Consider the following 18,332-nt stretch of genomic DNA (forward strand, 5'->3'; position numbering starts at 1 on the left):
GATCACAGCTATGTAGGTATTTGGCAGAGACAAGTGATGTATGGCTGAGAAAAAGGAAAAAAAATCCCACACACCTGACAGGGAATCAACGTACTGACTTGCAGAAACATCTCTCACATTTCCTAGGCAAGGTTTTAAACCCAGATTAAATGTTGCATTCACATTTTGACAAAGCCATAGTTTTGTCAGATATGCTTAGAAACTTCTACCATGTTTGGGTGGAAATCTTTAATAAGCAACAGAAGCTGCTCTGAGATCTCTGGAGCGGGGAAATGTGACCCTTGCACTTTTGGACTGAGGTCAGAACCAGAACTGAAGACATTGAATGGCTCTGGAGGAGCAGGTCTTGGACAAACCTCCTGCTCAGTCAAAATTCAAGGTACTCGGATTTTCTCTGTAGTTAGGAGAGGAAGAATTGATAATTTCCAGACAGAGGGATCTGTGCCTGTCAACACTCCTAACTCAAAAGTCAATTTCCAAATTTGCTTGAGAATTTCCTATCTCCTTCTGATAAGGCTCCTGTCTCCTTTTGGCAGACTTTCCACACTGAACTGCCAAGCTATGCATAACAAGTCATGTTTCATGGGTATTTTGCACAAATTTGGAAACTGCTGGCACCATCACACATGGCCCAGATATCAGTGGATCAATGCAGAGCATTAAGGTGTGGGGAAGTGAATGAATATGTCAAAAATATTAAAATATTCAGTGAAATCCCCTTTTTCCCTCTGTCTGAAGTTCACTCTGTTACAAGAACTGGGGAGTAGGCTGGACTAAGGCTGAACTCTTGGAAAAATAGGCCCTAAGAGGAAGAAGAGCTCGAAGCTGGGTCTCTGTAAGGGTGAAATTCAGCTTTGAGAACTAGTTTTAAGTGAATTATGATAGCTCTGCCACCACCCCAGTATGTTTGTTATTCAGGCAGACATGCCAAATAACCTCCACAAAGTGACTGCTTTTTTAGAGCTGGAATTTACTCCTGGACAGTTTGTTGTAAGCACTTGGTCAGAGTCACAGCAAGACGCTTCGGAGCCTGTTTTCACAACCCTTCCTCCTCCTTTCCTTCTTCTTTGAGTTCCTACCAGCTGCTGCCAGCAAAGATTCCTGTATCCTCAAAGATCTGCAGGGTCCCCTCTTAGAAAAGGGAAGCAGTTTTGCCACATGTCTCTTTTGGTGCTTGGTCCTGATCACCTTATTCCTTGCTTGGCTGGATATTTCAAAATGTCAGGCTGTACTGCTACAAGGGTGGAATGCGTTTGTCCCATCCTCTCCAAGTCCCTCCACTTCCAAGAAGTCCCCAAACTTATTTTTACAAATTTACAATAACCACCCTCAGATCAAAGTCTGAAATTCCCTTAAAATTCCTTCATTCCTTCATGATCTTGAAGGAGTGATTATGAAAAGCAAACCAAAAATAGGGACTGACCACTGGAAAAATGATTTTCTTTTTTTTTTTTTTTCTGTTAATGAAAATATGTTTCTATTCTCTCAAACTGTACTTAATAGTTTTGTTTTTTTTTTAAGTGGATGCATCAGCTATAAGCTGAAACTCCATAGGTCAACATAAAAGGAATTTTTATGTGTAAATAGAAAGGTAGTTTGTATCAGTGTGTCCACAGAATTTATATTGTGTTTTTTTGGAGACAGAGGCCAAAACAGCTTTGCACCTGATCCATGAAAAATGAAGTTTGTTTCAACTGAAATCCCTCAGAAATGTTCTTTCATCTGAGAAAATCAGCTTATACCCCAAGAGCTGAGTGTATAAATGGAAAAATATACAGAAATCTACTTGCTCCCCAAAACAGAAGAAAAAGGGAACAAATGAGTGAATAAACAAGTGACTGGATGTCAGAGGGCTGTGCTGGGGTTTAGCAATGTGTTACTAATAAGAGCCAGTGGAGGAGTATTTAAATGTGCAGTACTCGGGTTCTAGCAATGCATTACTAATTACAGCTCAAGGAATTTTCCTTAGAGCATTCATTCAAACTGGTTTGGGTGTGAATTCATTGTGACACGGGCAGACCACTGCCTGACAAATTCCCACCCTGAAATATTTGCAGAGCAAGGGTTCAAAATGAAAACACATATCCTGGTGAGTTGTTCCTAGTACAACCTGGCAATTCAAACACACATGGTAAAGCTGGTCCAATTATTTTTAAAGAATTTTAAGGTATTTTTCTGTGGTGAGCTCTAGCTGTCAGTCACCTGGTATCTTCTATGCATGACTTGAAGAATCTCATCTGATAAAAAGGCAGGACATTTTTTGGGTGGGAAAAAAGCCCCACATTAGCCATGCCCAGTGAGAAGGGCTGCCTTTTTCAGATGCACACCCTTCTACAACCAGCTAAGGAAAGGAATTTACTCACTTACAGTTCCATGCAAGTGTGAGTTCCAGCTTGTGGGTGAAAGAGCCTGGAAGCTTTGGTCCCACTCTTCTCCAATAGCAAGATTTTAACTCTGAGGGATTGCTGATCCCTCTGAAACAGCTGAACTGATCAGGAACTCAGATAATTGCATTTCTTTTCTAGTATCAAGGCCTCACTATAAACCTTTGAGTTTTCTGGGTTTACAAAGGTACTGAGTAGAAGGACTGTACAAACCGGGCTGTCAGCACTGAAGATCACAGGAAGATCACTGAAGATTACACTGTGAACAAGTGCTTCCCTCACTGCAACATGCAATAAATAAAATTAAACTGGACAACAGATTGATCTTCCATCTGAACTAGAAAGGAAAGTTGTCTTTGAATTATTTCAGGGCAAGTAACCATCAGAAGACAAAAAAATTAAAAGAAATAAGATGTGTCTGCTCCTCCAAAATTCCCTGTCATAGATACATTCTGGTCTGGCTCCCAGTTGCTTCTAAATTAATGTTAAAAACCAAGTATGATAGCAACATAGATATGAAGATATTTGTTGGAACAGAAATATTCTTTAGCCATTTGGTTATTGCTTTAGAACTGGGGGTTGTTCAGCCTGGAGAAGTGACTTCATTGTGGCCTTCCAGGACCTGCAGGAGCCTAGAGGAAAGATGGAGAGAAACTCTTGACAAGGGCCTGGAGTGTCAGGACAAGGGGGAATGCCTTCCTACTGACAGAGAGCAGGTTTAGATTGGATATTGGGAAGAAATTCTTCCCTGTGAGGGTGGTGAGGCCCTGGCACAGGTTGCCCAGAGAAGCTGTGGCTGCCCCGTCCCTGGAAGTGTCCAAGGCCAGGCTGGATGGGGCTCTGAGCAACCTCAGGTAGTGGAAGATGTCCCTGCCGATGGCAGGGGGTTGGGACAAGATGATCTTTAAGGTCCCTTCCTTTTAACTTGCTTTAAATTCACATTTTAGGCTATAGATTAAAGTTTGGGGTTTCTTCCTTGTTGTGGGGTTTTTTAATAATTGTTTTTTACATGAATAAAAACTTTTATTGCAAGGAAAATAGATATTGCCAAGAGCAAAAGAAGCAAGTTTGAAGAAATGTTGACACAGTTTTGATTGCGAAGAAGGAATTCTGAGGTGTAGACACAACCATTGTGCTGAATCTGTTCAAACATCTAGGAGGGAGCATAGTGAGGGTCAGAGGTACTAAGTCTTTCATGAAACAGGAAGGCAAGTAAACAAAACTGTTAAATCATCATCTGATTGAGTACATGGAGATGCAGCGCAGAAGCCTGATAAAGCAATTATTTTTCTGTGCCTCAAAAGAACTTTGAAAAAAAATCCAGCCTTGATTTTAACCATTAATGATGGTTTCAGTTTCAGTCTTTTTGAAAGAGGAATGCAGGGATGCCTTTCCCCTTAATTCCTTTTTTCTTTTCTCTTAGTTCTGTCTAACCCTCACCAAGGCACAGTGCATTGTAGAATGAGAAAAATGAGCAAAAGAAGATAATACGTAACGCACGAAGAGAAGAAAGACAATGATAAAATCAAGATGCCAAAGGTCCTCAAAGAGCCCAACCTTTCCTGAAGGCAAACAGAAGAGATTCGAACAAGAATTTGCTTTCTCACAAAAATAAGGAATGCATTGGAAAAATTACATAAGCAGCAATAATTGTGTCTTTTTTGTTTTGGAGGCTTAGTCAGAGGTCATGGATTTATTTAATTATCATGCTATCAGGAGAAGAAGAGAAAGACAGTGGTAAAGAAATTTTGAAAGGTATCAGCATTATATAAAGATGAAAAAAATTGGGAGAAATCTTTTTTTACACAACATATTTGAATCTTTTTCAGGAAATTTCAGAGGAGCTTGTGTACATCATCTTCTCAGATGATGCTGGGGTACAGAGACATCAAACTGAAGGAAAAAAAGAAGAATACTACAAACTCCTGATTTATGTTTAGAGAGGAGAAAAAAAGGAAAAATTGCCAGGTTGCACATCAGAAGCAAAACAAATTGCATGTTTTAGAGGAAAAACAGAAGACAATCACAGCTGACAAGGTTACCAAACCACAAACCCATAGTAATATGCAGACACAGGAGATAATTGAAGACTACAGGCAAAATTTGACAAAAGCCAATCAGAGCCACCTTGTAAAAGAAGCATCAAGCAGAAGCATTATGTGGGGAAAAACAGTACCAGTTTATGCAGCTCTGGCTTTTGGAAAGATTTGTTTTGCAAAAGAAGCAAAATTCTGCAAAAGTTGGCAAAAGAAGGCTGAGGGTATTTACCAAGAAACTCAGTGTGTGCATGACTGAAGAAAAGAAATATTGATTGGAACTCTTGGATAACTTTATATAAATAAATAACTAAATAAATAATGATTAGGGTTGGAAGGGACATTGAAGATGATCTCATTCCACCCCCCTGCCATGGGCAGGGATACCTTCCAGTAGCCCAGCTTGCTCACAGCCCCACCCAACCTGGCCTTGGGCACTTCCACGGATGGGGAAGCTGCAGCTCAGCTGCTCTGGGCAACTTGTGCCAGGGTCTCACCACCCTCACAGGGAAGAATTTCTTCCTAATATCTAGCCTACATTTTCCTTTTCAGTGTGAAGCCATTTCCCCTTGTCCTATCACTCCAGGTTCCCTATTTGTACTTTTTGGGTACTGTATTATCAGTCTCCTTGGTATGCAGATGAGAAATTATTTGCTCAAATGTCCCTCAATAAAAAGCTTAAGGCAGGAATACCCTACTTAATAATAAGATTAAAATCAAAGGTGCTGTAAAATCTCATAAATGAAATGTAAATAAAACATAATTAGAAAAAGAAAATCTACTCAAATAAAGAGCAAGGCATCTTCAGTCTTGTTCTGTGTACAGTTAGTGCATATATCTATATATAAAATTATATTTAAACACATAATTTCCAATATTTAAAGCAAAAAAGTCAGTGATTCAGACACTCTCCAGAGACCAAACATCACTATAATGATTTTTGTGCTTCTGATTTCCCATCCAAAGGTACTACATTTCCATTTCAAACTGTTATAAGAACAAGGTCCAAATACCTATATATAAATTCAATTTAGCATAATTTTAAAAGCTTTTGACAGAGTTGATGGAGTTTAGGTGGAATCTAGACTGCAGTGTTCATTGGAAGGTAGGAAAGATCAAGGCAGACAATTTCCTGTGGCATAAGAAGTAAAACTTCAAATTAATCTTTCTTTTTTCTGTTCAGAACTGGAGTTTTCAAAATAGCTGAACAATTAGGTGACAAGAAGATACAGAAAAAAAGGCATAATTCATCTGGATGAAAATTTCATGGATGGAAAAATTGAGAGAGCTGGAGTCACCACACCAACACCTTCTTGCAAAAAGAGAGGAGAAAACAAGCAAGGAAGCAAACAAACAAGCAAGAGCAGTATCAGACTGTGATTAGATAATTTTTGACAGGTCAGAGCAGAATTTAGGAGAAAGCTTTGCTAGTTCACATTTGGAAAACTGTTTCTGCATTAAGAAAACATTTTTTAAATTTTTTTGCAGACACAACCACTCTCATTTCCCTGGCTATTGGCTATAGTTTCTCTGTTGAGTTCTCAGGGTCTTGACTCTGGTCTAAATTTTCACTGCTTCAAGATGAACTCATTCCCTGGGGGCACATTAGGCTTCTTCCATGTAAGTGGGGTCAGAATCAAGCCTCTGTTAAGTTAGTTATCTCCAGAGTTAGCAACTGGCAGTTCAAGAATACTCAGCAAGAGGAAAATAGAAGATTATGGATGGGAAAAGATAGAAAAATCCCAGAATGAAATCCATCAAGGGTAATCTGCCAGGTAACCAGAAAATAATTTTAGATGCTTCTTTGTAGTCTATAAGTTTCCATGTATTGCTCAAAAAGATTAGTTTATCCTGAGAAAATTCAGAAAGCAATTGGAATAAACAAATCTCTCTAAATAGCCATAAATATTTTGAGTGTTTATTAATAAAAATGAAAATAATTTAATTTATGGACCTGGCTGAAGGAAGGTTGTGGTGCCCATGTGTACTCTGCTCTAGTAAGACCTCACCTGGAATATTGCATCCAGTTCTGGTGCCCCCAACAGAAGAAGGACATGGAACTGTTGGAGCAAGTCTAGAGGACTGGAGCACTTCACCTATGGAGACAGCCTGGGAAAACTGGGGCTGTTCAGCCTGAGGAGGAGAAGGGTGTGGAGACCTCACAGAACCTTCCAGTATCTCAAGGGGATACAGGGAAGCTGGAGGGGGACTTTTCATCAGGAGCTGTAGTGACAGGGCAAAGAAGAATGAGTTCAAACTGAAAAGGGAAATTGAGGTTAGAGATTAGGAAGAAATCCTTCCCTGTGAGGGTGGTCAGGCCCAGGCACAGGCTGTCCAGAGAAGTTGTGGCTGCCCCATCCCTGGAAGTGCCCAACACCAGGTTGGATGGAGCTTGGAGCAACCTGGGCTAGTGGAAGATGTCACTGCCCATGGCAGGGGCGTTTGGAACTGGATGATTTTTAAGGTCTCTTCCAACTCAAACCATTCTGTGATTCCTGTAGAGGACCAGGAGATTTCTAATTCCAGTCATCCTAAAGGATCTTGTTGCCTTAAAAGCAGCTGGAAAAAGGCTGTAGCTTGGTTCGTGTGTCTCACCAAGCAGCCTGGATACCTGAGAAGAGCCTCAGGGTGTTTGCATCAACCTGGCAGAGCAAGGGACTCTGTGCTCACCCTGCAGGGGTGCTGGCTGATACACTGCTGTCTCTGCTGCTCCACCAGAGTTGCTGCGCACAGCAGGATGTCTTAACAGAAACCTGCAGGTTGTCTTTGGGTGTCCCTGGAGAGCTTTGCACTGACATCCAAGTAGAAATAAAGTTGGTTATCCTGGTGCGGTTTTTCTAATAGATTGGAGAATCTGGAGACTCTCCATGAGGGAAGGTGCAGGCCTGGTAATTTGTATGGAGTTACCTCCTGGAACGCTGTCCAGGTTGCTGCCAGGCTACAGACACACCCATCATCTTGGGGAGATGGTACTGAACTTTTCACAGAATTGAGTTTGGAAAAACCTCCCAGATCATTGAGTCCAGCCTGTGACCAATCTCCACCTTGTCACCCAGCCCAGAGCACCAAGTGACAGGTTCAATAGTCCCTTGGAGAACTGCAGGGACGGGGATTCACCACGTCTCTGGGTAGCCCCTTCCAATGCCTGACCACCTTTTCCATTAAGAAATTCCTCCTGATGTCCAACCTGAACCTCCCCTGGTGCAGCTTGAGGCTGTTTTCTCTCATCCTGTCCCTTGCTCCCTGGAAGAAGAGCCTGACCCCTCTAGCTGCCCCCTCCTGTCAGGGAGTTGTGCAGAGCCAGAAGGTCCCCGCTGAGCCTCCTCTTCTGCAGGCTGAGCCCCCCAGCTCCCTCAGCCCCTCCTGGTGTTCCAGACCCTTCCCCAGCTCCATTCCCTTCCCTGGACAGGCTCCAGCCCCTCAATGTCTTTCTTGTAGTGAGGGCCCCAAAATTGGGCCCAGGACTCAGGTGTGTCTCACCAGTGCAACCTGTCTTTTGAGCAAGAGCTGTTCTCCAAGAACATATTTAAAATATTTTTGTTACTTTTCAACAATGACACATTTTATTTTCACTTTTTCCTCAAGGAATGCCATCACAAAAATGTAACTGCTAGAATTTAACTAAAGAAAAAATAAAATTGAAGCTAAACCACTCACCTAAAATGGTCTCTTGTCAGCTATCCTACTGCCACCCAGGACTGTGTTGTCGCTAACAACTTGTCCATGGGAAAGCACTCAATCTTGTAGTAATGAATGGCACTCAAGCTGGATGGGGGATGGTATGAAAATTTTAAGTGGAGTTGTGGAAGCCCAGTCACTTGATGAATTTAAAATTAGACATGACAGAGCTTTGAAGAATATTCTATCTGGCTGGCTGAGATCTTAGAGAGACAGACCATATTAGGAGATAGCCTGTACTAGAGATGGATTTTGTTGGGTTTAATTCTCCAGTGCTGAGGAATTTCTCTTTGCCTCCTGAGCCCAAGAGTCCTCTGTGAGGCAGAAGCATCATGCCCTTGTTTTCTCTAGGTTAATGTGTTTCACTGGCTTTGTCCTTGTAGCTCCAAGTACCAATTCCCTGGTCTGTGGATGGCTGGTGGATGAGTCAACAAGGACACAAGGTTTTGAGCAAGGGAGAAGCCTGAAAGGTTTTTAAACTTTGGTGTCCACAGAGACTTAGTGAGATTCATTTAAACAAGTGGGGAATACTAGGTCTCTGAGGAACTGACAAATTCCAACCAAAAAAAAAAAGGTATTTGCTGCAATTTTTCCAATCAAAATACCACTTATCAAATATAGGCGTATTCTTTCCCCTTCTCTGATTTCTATGGCTTAACATACTAAAATGCTTTGGATATACATTCATGGTTTAAAAAAATCCCCAAAAACAAACCCCAAGACATGAATTCAAAGTTACAGCCTCACAAATATTAGTAGGATTGCCTGTGTGCAACTGAAAGCAGAATTTGACCTGCAGTCAGGTGGGTTTCCATGTTTGCCCTGATCCTGTGTTAATCAGAAATGCATTGGAATCAGCGGAAGTGCTGGTGTCAAACCAGAGTCAGGAAAGACACAGTCTGAACCAGAGGTGCAAAGAAAGATTGAGGTAAAAAAATTAACTCACCAAAGGACAACTAAATCAATAAGATTTGATAACAGTGGTTCAAAAAACAGATGATGCTGAAAATTAATCAGTTTTTATTTCAGAGGAATGAGGCAAATGTGAACCTCTGGGAAAAAAAAATTGACAGGAAGATTTCCTACTAGAAGAAAGACAGGAAAAAAAAATCACTGGACTTTAAACCATTCCTGTTTCCCCAAAACTCAAACTTTTCCAACAGAGACCATTCCCTATCCTAGCAGATGTGAAAAGCAATTTTAGCTTCTCAGGGCAATATTTAACTCCATGAAGTTTTTGGTTTTTTTAATTTTGTTTTAGTAAAACAACAATAACAACAACAACAACAACTCCTCCCCAAACTCATCTTGCAGTAGTATTTAAATTGTTTCTCTTTTCTCAGAGCTTGTGATGGTTTGTCTTTTAACAGATAAACTAAATATATTTCCTGAGTTAAAGTTTTCAGACTTAAAAAGGCAGTTTGAACAGCACGGGAACATGGAAAGGCAGTTTGAACACAGACATTTTCTCTGACCAGAAAAAAAAAAAAAGTCTCTGCCCAGATTAATTAATGAATAAATTTTCTATAAATAAATTAATACTTTGCTCTAGTTACATCTGGAGCACATCTAGGAAGAAAGACATATTGAGGCAATATTTCCTAAAGGTGTCCCTATATGATGAGACGGTTTCATCTCTCTCATAATGAGTTTTACTCTGTAGAAATCATAGAAACACAGAATGGTTTGGGTTGGAAGGGACCTCAAAAATCGTCTCAATCTGAAAGCTTTAAAGAGTAGAGCTGAAGAAACATGAAATAGGAGAAGGAATGGGCTGCAAATGGATAGAAAGGATGGAAAGGATAGAAAAAAATGCTACATAGAAGGACAGAGATTTGTTAGAAAAATGCAGAAAATAACAGGTTCAGAGAAGAAAGGCCTAGGATAATATGTCTAGGAAAAATCAATTCAGAGCAACTGAATTAAATGCTAGGGAGAAACTTGGAAAGGTATAATACTGAAAATTAGCTAGTCATGATTTAAACAAGGAATTAGTACTGGATTTATTAGATAGAAGTTATTTTGCAGTAGAAGGGAGACACAAAAGAGAAAAATAGTGAGTGCAAAAAGTCAGTGTGATTGCAGATGGCAGGCAAATAGAGGAAGGAGGTCTCCTTGCTTTGAAAAATCACTTTTATTCTTGAATGCCTTAGTGCCACAAACTTTTGGATGAAATTGAGGGAAGTAAGAAAACTGAAAAAACATAATTAAGAAATTGAAGGATATGGTTAGAGGAAAAAAATCATATTAACCCTGTGAGAAAAGAATGAGCTTAAACAAAGGACAGCTTAAGTCAAATATATGAGGGATATGTTTAGCAAACAGTAACAAAGAAGGAAAGTTGGTCAAGATGTTAGAGGATCTAAGTGGGATAACAGGCAAATATGGATAAACAGCAAAGAAAAAACACCTTTTCAGGAAGATTTTTTTTAATGTTATGAAGTTGTCTGCAACATCCATTTGAAAAGCCAGTCATGTAAAATCTGACTGTGCAAATTGTTTGAGAAATGAGTGGAGGATATAGTTTTACCTCTCACAGGAGCTGAAAACACTGAAGTAGGTAAATATTTTTTAACTTTTAAATGTACAAATCCTGGAAAGGCCCCATAGCACATGAAATTGCATCTCCCTCTTAACAACTCTGTGGTTTGGTCTCCATCAGATTTATGAGGTCTATATTTGGCATCTAAAGGCCAAAATATCTCATCTTGGTTTGGAGCAGAAACCAAATACTGCCCAAATCCCATCTCTGGAGGGGACAGAAGCTGATTTTGTCTTGCAACTTTGTCCATCTCCTGGGTGAGGCAGAATTCACTGGAGAGGATACTGTATTGAAACTAGTCTAACCACAGAGCTTTTCAAAATAAGTGGTTGGGCTTAAATTTCACACTCACAAGCTGAATATAGATACAAAATACTTCTTCCTTCTGCAGCTCTACAGTTCCCTGCAAGTTACCTCTGACTGTATTGATTCAGACTTTTGGCAAACATGGTTGAATTTTTTGTAAGGCAATGCCTAGAAATATATATTTTTGAATATACTAGATTCTTGCATGCTAACTCAGCTATTGTAAGATAAAACATGTAAAATCTACAGCAGGTCAGATTCAAAATACAGGAATTTATTGCTGGAAGGTATGAAAGAGCAACTGAAAAGAAGCACATTTATTGCTGTGGTTCCATTATGGGCAACATGCACAATGGAAATGTTGGAGAAATTGCTGCAAATCTTACCCTGTGGGTTGCAATCCTTCCAGAGTGTTTCATAACCTCTGGTGTATGTTTTTTTAACAGATAACACAGATAAGTTATATAACAGATAAGTGGACTTTGCTCTGCAGAATGCACACATTTTCATGGCTACACAAGCAGCGACTCCCGCTCTGCCTGATGCAAACGTGGAACAGCCGGTCATCCTTTCTGTGTGCCTTGAAATGCAACCACCAGGCTCCCTCTCTGGGCCTGAGATGACAACCAGCAAACTGTTTCGACATGTGCAGACACACAGCCTGCCCCGACACGGCACCACCGTCACGTGTTCCCTCAGGTGGGAATTCCACACACAAACCCAGAGGCTGAGCTGGGAAAGACCCTTCCTCATGTGTGTGAAGAGGTGGAGAGGAGACGGAAGCAGGGAAAAGATCAGAGAGGGAGGAGTATATGGTACTGCTGTGATCTTTCAAGTGCTTGCTGCCCTGAAGATAAGGGCCACCTTTCCTGGCTTGCTTGTACCGTGTGAAGGAGAGAAGGAGACTCTGAACAGCATGCTTGAGTGAGGTTTTTTTAGTTCTTTGGGAAGCGTAACCTCCCTTTAAAGCTTCCTGCAGAGGACTCCCCTTCCCCTATGGACATAAGGCTCGTGATACAATCAGGAGCATAGCTGTGGATTTTGCTCCTAGCACTCATTTCACAACCTTGCAACTACTCCATATCCACCCTTAGCACTTCTCTCTTCACACGCGCATCCCATCTGTCCCCTCAGAAAGTGACGGATCCCTGCATCCCTCACTGACAGATGCATGAAGAGTCTCCCACACAGCAACCATTGCCCTCCATCAGCCCTTCCCACTGGCTGCTCCTGGACACCACCAGGAAACACACACACATGGCCAGACAAACATCTGCATGAACACCTAGATGTTCCAGCCCCTTGTGAGCAGATTTCTCTGGCTGTGTCATGGCTGCAGAGGATCCAGGCGGGCCCAAATGTCTGACGTTCTCCACACTGAGCACAGCTTGTTCGCTCTTGCTTTGTTCCCTTTCCTGCAACAACCTATTGATCCCTTTCTCTTTTCTCAGCCAGCTGACAGGTTGATTTTTATTTTCCTAGTGGAGAGAGCAGAGTGGTCAGAGGTCAGGGGAGGACTGGTGGCAGTGGGCTCAGCAGGCTGTGGTGTGTGGTATCAGCCCATCTGAATCCCAGTGTCTGAGACTGCATCTCCCCCTCATGGACAACTGCTTCACCATCCTCTTCACCCACAGCCTGCCATGGTGGGAAGTTCACACCCAGCAGAGAAGAAAGGTCCTTCCTGCAGACTGCAACCAGCTGCAAGAACTGCCAGGAAAAATTATCCTGCTGGAGAGATTGAGCTGGACTCTGCAGTGGGAAACCAGTGTAAAATATGGGACAATGGGTTCCCAACACAACCTATGGCTGCATGAACACTAACTGCTTATCATTTCACTGGCTGCTTGCTTTTATTTTAGCAGGAATTTGTCCTTGCAATGAACAGAAAAGAGATCTACGAACCATGGTTCATGGGACAGATGTTATTTAAATTCTGGGCTCAGAGGCTTCAACCATTACGTTTAGAGGTTCTGTGTGATCAAACTGACTTCTTCCAGTGCAAGTTCCACAGGATTACTCACAATCTTCTCACCAGCTACACCAGCTATGGATGGAAAGAGGCAGTTTCCTACTCCGTGTAGAAGAACCCAAAGTCCTCAGTGAGCCACACAATTTGAATGTGTTTTTAGACCAGATTTGAAGAACAGCTGTTGTAAATAAATGCAATTGTTTTGAAGGGAAATAAGTTCCTAGTGCTTCTCTCTGACACCCAAGATGTATCCTATGTTTTCAACCCTCAACCAGCTGCACATTCCTTGAGCACTGCTTCAAGCCATGGAGAAAGCCAGTGCTTTCCTCTTCCTTTGACTGACATCTGTAGTCCTTCTGTGTGCTTCAGCCCAATGGTTGTTCATCCAAGAGCCCTGTTAACTTGGCCCAGAGAAACCTCTCTGCCCTTTGTGCCAGCAGCAGTACTCAGAGGTTTTAATGTGTGAAAATAAGATGTGTTGGTATGCTTCTGAATGAAACTGGTTTAAATATCATAGTTAAATCTACTGGGATTTCCTAAGGATTATTCAGCACTTCTTCATAAAGTCTGCAAAAAACCTCTAGAGGAGAACCTGCCTCCTGTGCAAGTCATGCACAAGGCAGGTACATCTAGAGCATGTCAAGTCCTATTGCTACCCACACACCAAACCATTTTCCTGGTTAGTCATCCTTTCCTATCCTCCTCCTCAATGCAAACATGGCATTTCTAGCACTCACAAAACTCACCTCTGGTGCTGGCCTTACGTAAGTGATTTCAACATGGAGAGCTGTGCCACGAATGCAGTGGACATGTGATGCTCCACTCAGCCTCTGGTAGCCACCCTGCACATCAGCACGGCCTCCTGGGTGGCTCTTTGGGACTTCCACACAGGCCTTCATCCATTACAGCAACCCAGAACTCTTACACGCCCCTCAGGGGTTTCAGCTTTTTCCTGGATTGTCCTCATCACTTGCAACTCTGCCAGTCCCATAAGCACAGGACTCACTGAACATTCACCCCTGTCCCTCGCACATTCTATGTATCCATGTGCCTATCACCAAGGTCCTGTATGGATTTACATGTGCTTTTGCACTGAACTCCCAATCTGCTCCCCAAGTGCACTGCATGCACCTAGGGCTTCCAGCACACTTAACCTTCCTCACAGCAAGAGGCAAATAATGAGAGATGCCTTAAGCCTTCATAAATTTTTCTCACTGCTCATAACTCTTCCTTCCCCCATAAGTAGTGTTCCTTCTCCCAGACCCCACACCCAGGTCTGCAATTCTCACCTGTATTTCCCTCATTTCCTTTGAGCATGCTGTGTACACAAATCCCTCTTATCAGACACAACTTTTCCCTCTCTTCACCTACCCTTCCACAGCTCTTGCAAGCAGGCACAGCCTGACAGGTCCCTTCCTCGCTCTCACACCGCTGTGTGTCAACCCACACTGAGCTCCTCACCCCCTGTAACAGGAACTGTCATTCCCATCCACTTCCACCTCATGACCTACAGCTCCCAACTCCACTCACCTCCTCACACACTTCACACTTTACTTTTGACCTCAGCACAGCCATGTGGCTTATACGGCCCTCCAGGTAGTTTTTCTTCCCATTCCTTCTCCTCCCACCTCTTTATATCTTTAGCTATTTCTTCACCAGCACATTTGTTCCATTTCCTCTTGCTGTTTCACTCAGCCAGTACCTACCACAGAGATATAAACACATTTGTTATGTCTGTTGCAACAGAAAATCACTCATTTTTGTTTGTGTATGTTCTCCTCCTCCCCCAGTCTTCCCATTATTCCTTGCTTGCTGTTCCTTGCCCCAACTGCTTCCCCTGTAACTTACTGCCTGTTCTTTCCCTGTGTTGCTCCTACTCCCTAGCAAAGAGGCATCCCCAGCTCTGCTGAGCAAACCACTGCACCTTTGCACCACTCCCTCTCTTTGCCTACTAAGAAACACACCCCCAAATTTTCCTTCAATCTCTGCTCTCACCCTGTATCTCCTCTAAACCACCTCTTTCCTAGGCATTACAGAAAACATAGCTCTTCATTTCATCCTCATTCATGCCTCCTACATTCCTTAATTTTTCCTCATTCTCATGCTCCTCAACACCTGCCATGGCTTTATATCCTTGCTGCAGTTCATCCTGCCCCTGAGACTTCCACTCTCTTGAATTTCCTCCCACCACTTCCCCATGGCTTTTTCCCCAGTTCTGTCTCTCCCTTGCAGGCAGGCAGCACACTCCAGCAGACTTCCAGCCTGCTCTGAAATATATCTCTAATTAGTTGCCCCTTCACATACTTACAGGACCCTTTTTCCCTCATCCCCTTATCACACCCTATCTCCATCCAGCTAATTTTTCCCTCCATGTTCCTGTTCTCGGCACATGTTTCCATGACCATGCAAGCCTTGCCTTTCATACTCTGATACCTTCCTTGTAAATACATCCCCGTATCTATTTATTGACAGAATCAAAGGTGCCTCCTTTTGACGCCCCCCACAAGCATCATATAGCAGATTATTTTCCATACCTTTCTCCAAATAGCTAATACTTCACATTTTAACTCCTCCTCCAAACATCCTTTGTGCTTTCACCTTTCTCCCTCCACTCCCACTCCACACTCAACCTCCCCCTTGCAGACCCTACCATCCATGTATGTCCCTTTCATATCCTCACCCAGCCTCCAGCCTGTACCTTTTCCCATCTCTCTCTCTCATGTTACTTCCTCTTGTGAACTCCTAAACTTTCTGCCACCCACAAGGATCTTCTTTTTCCAGTTGATGTGCAGCAGTTTCCCTTCCAAGCTGACCACCATTGCATGTCTCACCTGCCATTATTACCCCAGTGCACAACAACAAACATGTAGCACATTATTTCTGTGGTATTACACCTTCCCTCCAGTTTTTATAAACCTTTATATGCACCATTTCATTTTTTGTTCCCTGAAGAGAAAAACACTCCAACACACAGCAGAACAATACAAACAAAACCCCTTAAACCTACATGTTCTGCATACTACAACATGTAGCACCCTTCTACACAAAGCATCCCCCTGCTGGCTCTGCTGGTACCTCCACTTCTCTCTGGCTCCACCACCTGCAATCATGCCTGGATTTTGTCCCCCCACTGTGCTCACACACAGAGCCCCTGGTATTTACACGTGTATCTCAGACCAGTCTTTTTACTACCAGCAGCTGGGACCATGCTGAATTCTTCCATTCTCTGCTGCTTTTGTCTGGCAAGGCTTTTTTTTCTTTTTTTTTTCTTTTTTTTTGGTGCTTTTTTTTTCTTTTTCTTTTTTGCAATTAGATTTTCCTTTTCCTTGCATCCCATTTATAGGTGCTTCTTGTGCCACTTCTCTACTTGCAAGCTTGCACATATCAGGGATTTCTGTGGCTGAAAGTGCCTCTCCTACTTGTCTGGATATTTTCCTGAAGGCACAAATGCAAAGGCAAAACTTTACATACCATTTGCACTCCTCATGCAACAAATCACATGAGCCTGAGAGCGAAGAGTGTTTTCTGAAAGATTGTAGCTCACAACAATCCTCTGGACCATATAACACACATCTCTGTCTATTAAAAAAGGGGGGAGTGGGAGAAGTAACCCCCCTCACACCCACACCCACACAGACCCCCACCCCACACATGCACACACACACACACACACACACACACACACACAGAGTCATCTCTAAATAACTGGCTTTGCAATATAGGAACCAGAGAATGTGCACATAGCAGCCCTATTCAATCCAAAATACCCATCTCTCTAGATACTGCATATTTATAGTTATAGCTTTTATATAGCTTTCCCATTTATTTTAATGAAGGATTAAGAACTGATCAGAAAACTATCTAAACCATTCAAGGACTTTTTCCCCTCTTGGCTAAGAGCAGTTTGGTGTCTACATAAGGACTTGCCAGTAACTGACGCTTTAAGCTGCATTTCAGCTGTTTAGATGAGAAGCAGCTTTCTATTTTGCTCTCTAGATGTGCATCTCTGTTGATTAGTTGCCTACTGCATTCCTAGAAGGTACTCACCAAACGCTGGGAGTTGCAATGTAAGAATAGTTTCCCTGCCACTCCAGCACAGAGCGAGTGTAGCTTTTTCACCTAGACACAGATGTGCAGGGAATCTTTTGATCTCCAGCTCTTCCCAGAGAATTTAGTGTTTGGGTTTGAGGAGAATGAGGATTAATTCAAAGGTCATGAACAGGGTTTCCAGTGTCTGGCATACACACAAAGTATGAAAGCTCCAGTGAAGCTGGTTACCTGTGGCAGGCGAGGTCTAGAAATTGGGAATTTTGGCTTTGCTTGTCATGGGCTCTAACTTTGCCGGAGGGCAAGCATGCTACGTGTGCTGAGGCTGGTTCTTGCAATCAACGGTCAAGATTTTCAACCCCTTTTGTTATATTTGAACTTGCTGGTTTCCCTCTTAAGACAAAATCAAAAGTCTCCTTTGCTTTTGCCTCTTAAATCAGATTTTCTGTAGCACCTCACATTTCTCCTCTATCACTTTCTTTCCAGGGACCCGAACAACAGCGTGAGGAGTGGGGGGAGAGGGAAACCTTAGGACTGAAGCAAACTATAGGGCAAATACGGGTGAGGGAAGGAGGAGGCACAGTGGGAAAGGCAACATTTGGGACACATCTACTGCTTACAAGACCCCCACCTCCTCCCCATTATATTTCTCTAAAGGACCTCTCTCCCCCCCTCCCCTCCCCGCCCTCTTAGGACCCTATTAGAAAACGTCAAATTTCCCTTACCGTGGTAGGAGTAACCATGGCATCCGTGTGAATGTTTCCAGAAAAGTCGACATGAAGAGAAAGGTGGATGTAAATATGTTCATTCAAAGTCCCAAAGTTGGTCTGCTTGGGTTGTGCAGAGTTGCTCTATGGGAGAGGAGCCTTAAACTCTGAGTCCTGTGAACATACTCTGCTCGATTATAACAAACCAGCTCAGCCAGATGGCTCTGTGCTTTGTGGATTAACCCCTTTATTGCCACACTCTGCTTTCCCTACCTACCATTTATAACAGCCTTGCCTGGCTGGGGAAATTCAGAGAATGAGGCATTTTTTTGAAAGTGGCAAAACCATCATAAAGGTCCTTTTCCCCCCCTTTGTGCTCTAAAAAAACCATCCTGTTTATTTTTTTATTTTTTTTTCCAAATCCAGTTGATGGTTTTATTCCTCTTTCTGGCAAAACCACTTCATATTATTAAGAACAGTATTAGCACCAGAGAACATGTCAGAGAATTCTTTTGTTAAATCACCACCATCCCTTCCAGACTGCGATTCTCAGCAGACAAGTATTTTATTGCAGGAATGTCTCTCTGTGTTTGCACTCTAATGGTCCATCCACTCCCCGCTTCCCGCCCCTCTGTCCGCCACGCTCCCCTCTGTTTCCCACAT

The 18,332-nt window shown here is 42.6% G+C and overlaps 1 protein-coding gene across 2 annotated transcripts in view; it reads right to left on the reverse strand.

Annotated features, from left to right (window-relative positions):
• The window catches only part of NTF3 (neurotrophin 3), a 49,419-nt gene that overhangs the window by 30,724 nt on the left and 363 nt on the right, over window positions 1-18,332 (reverse strand). Inside the window, exon 2 of one of the 2 annotated variants that reach the window (XM_038154848.1) lies at window positions 17,688-17,843. In XM_038154848.1, the coding sequence (XP_038010776.1) occupies window positions 17,688-17,705 (18 nt within the window). In that variant the 5' untranslated portion in view covers window positions 17,706-17,843. Of the gene's footprint in view, window positions 1-17,687; window positions 18,207-18,332 lie in introns of those variants that run through there. The other variant, XM_038154847.1, reaches the window with a different exon arrangement.

The sequence above is a fragment of the Motacilla alba genome, chromosome 1A (assembly GCF_015832195.1).
Source record: "Motacilla alba alba isolate MOTALB_02 chromosome 1A, Motacilla_alba_V1.0_pri, whole genome shotgun sequence".
Classification (NCBI taxonomy): Eukaryota; Metazoa; Chordata; class Aves; order Passeriformes; family Motacillidae; genus Motacilla; species Motacilla alba.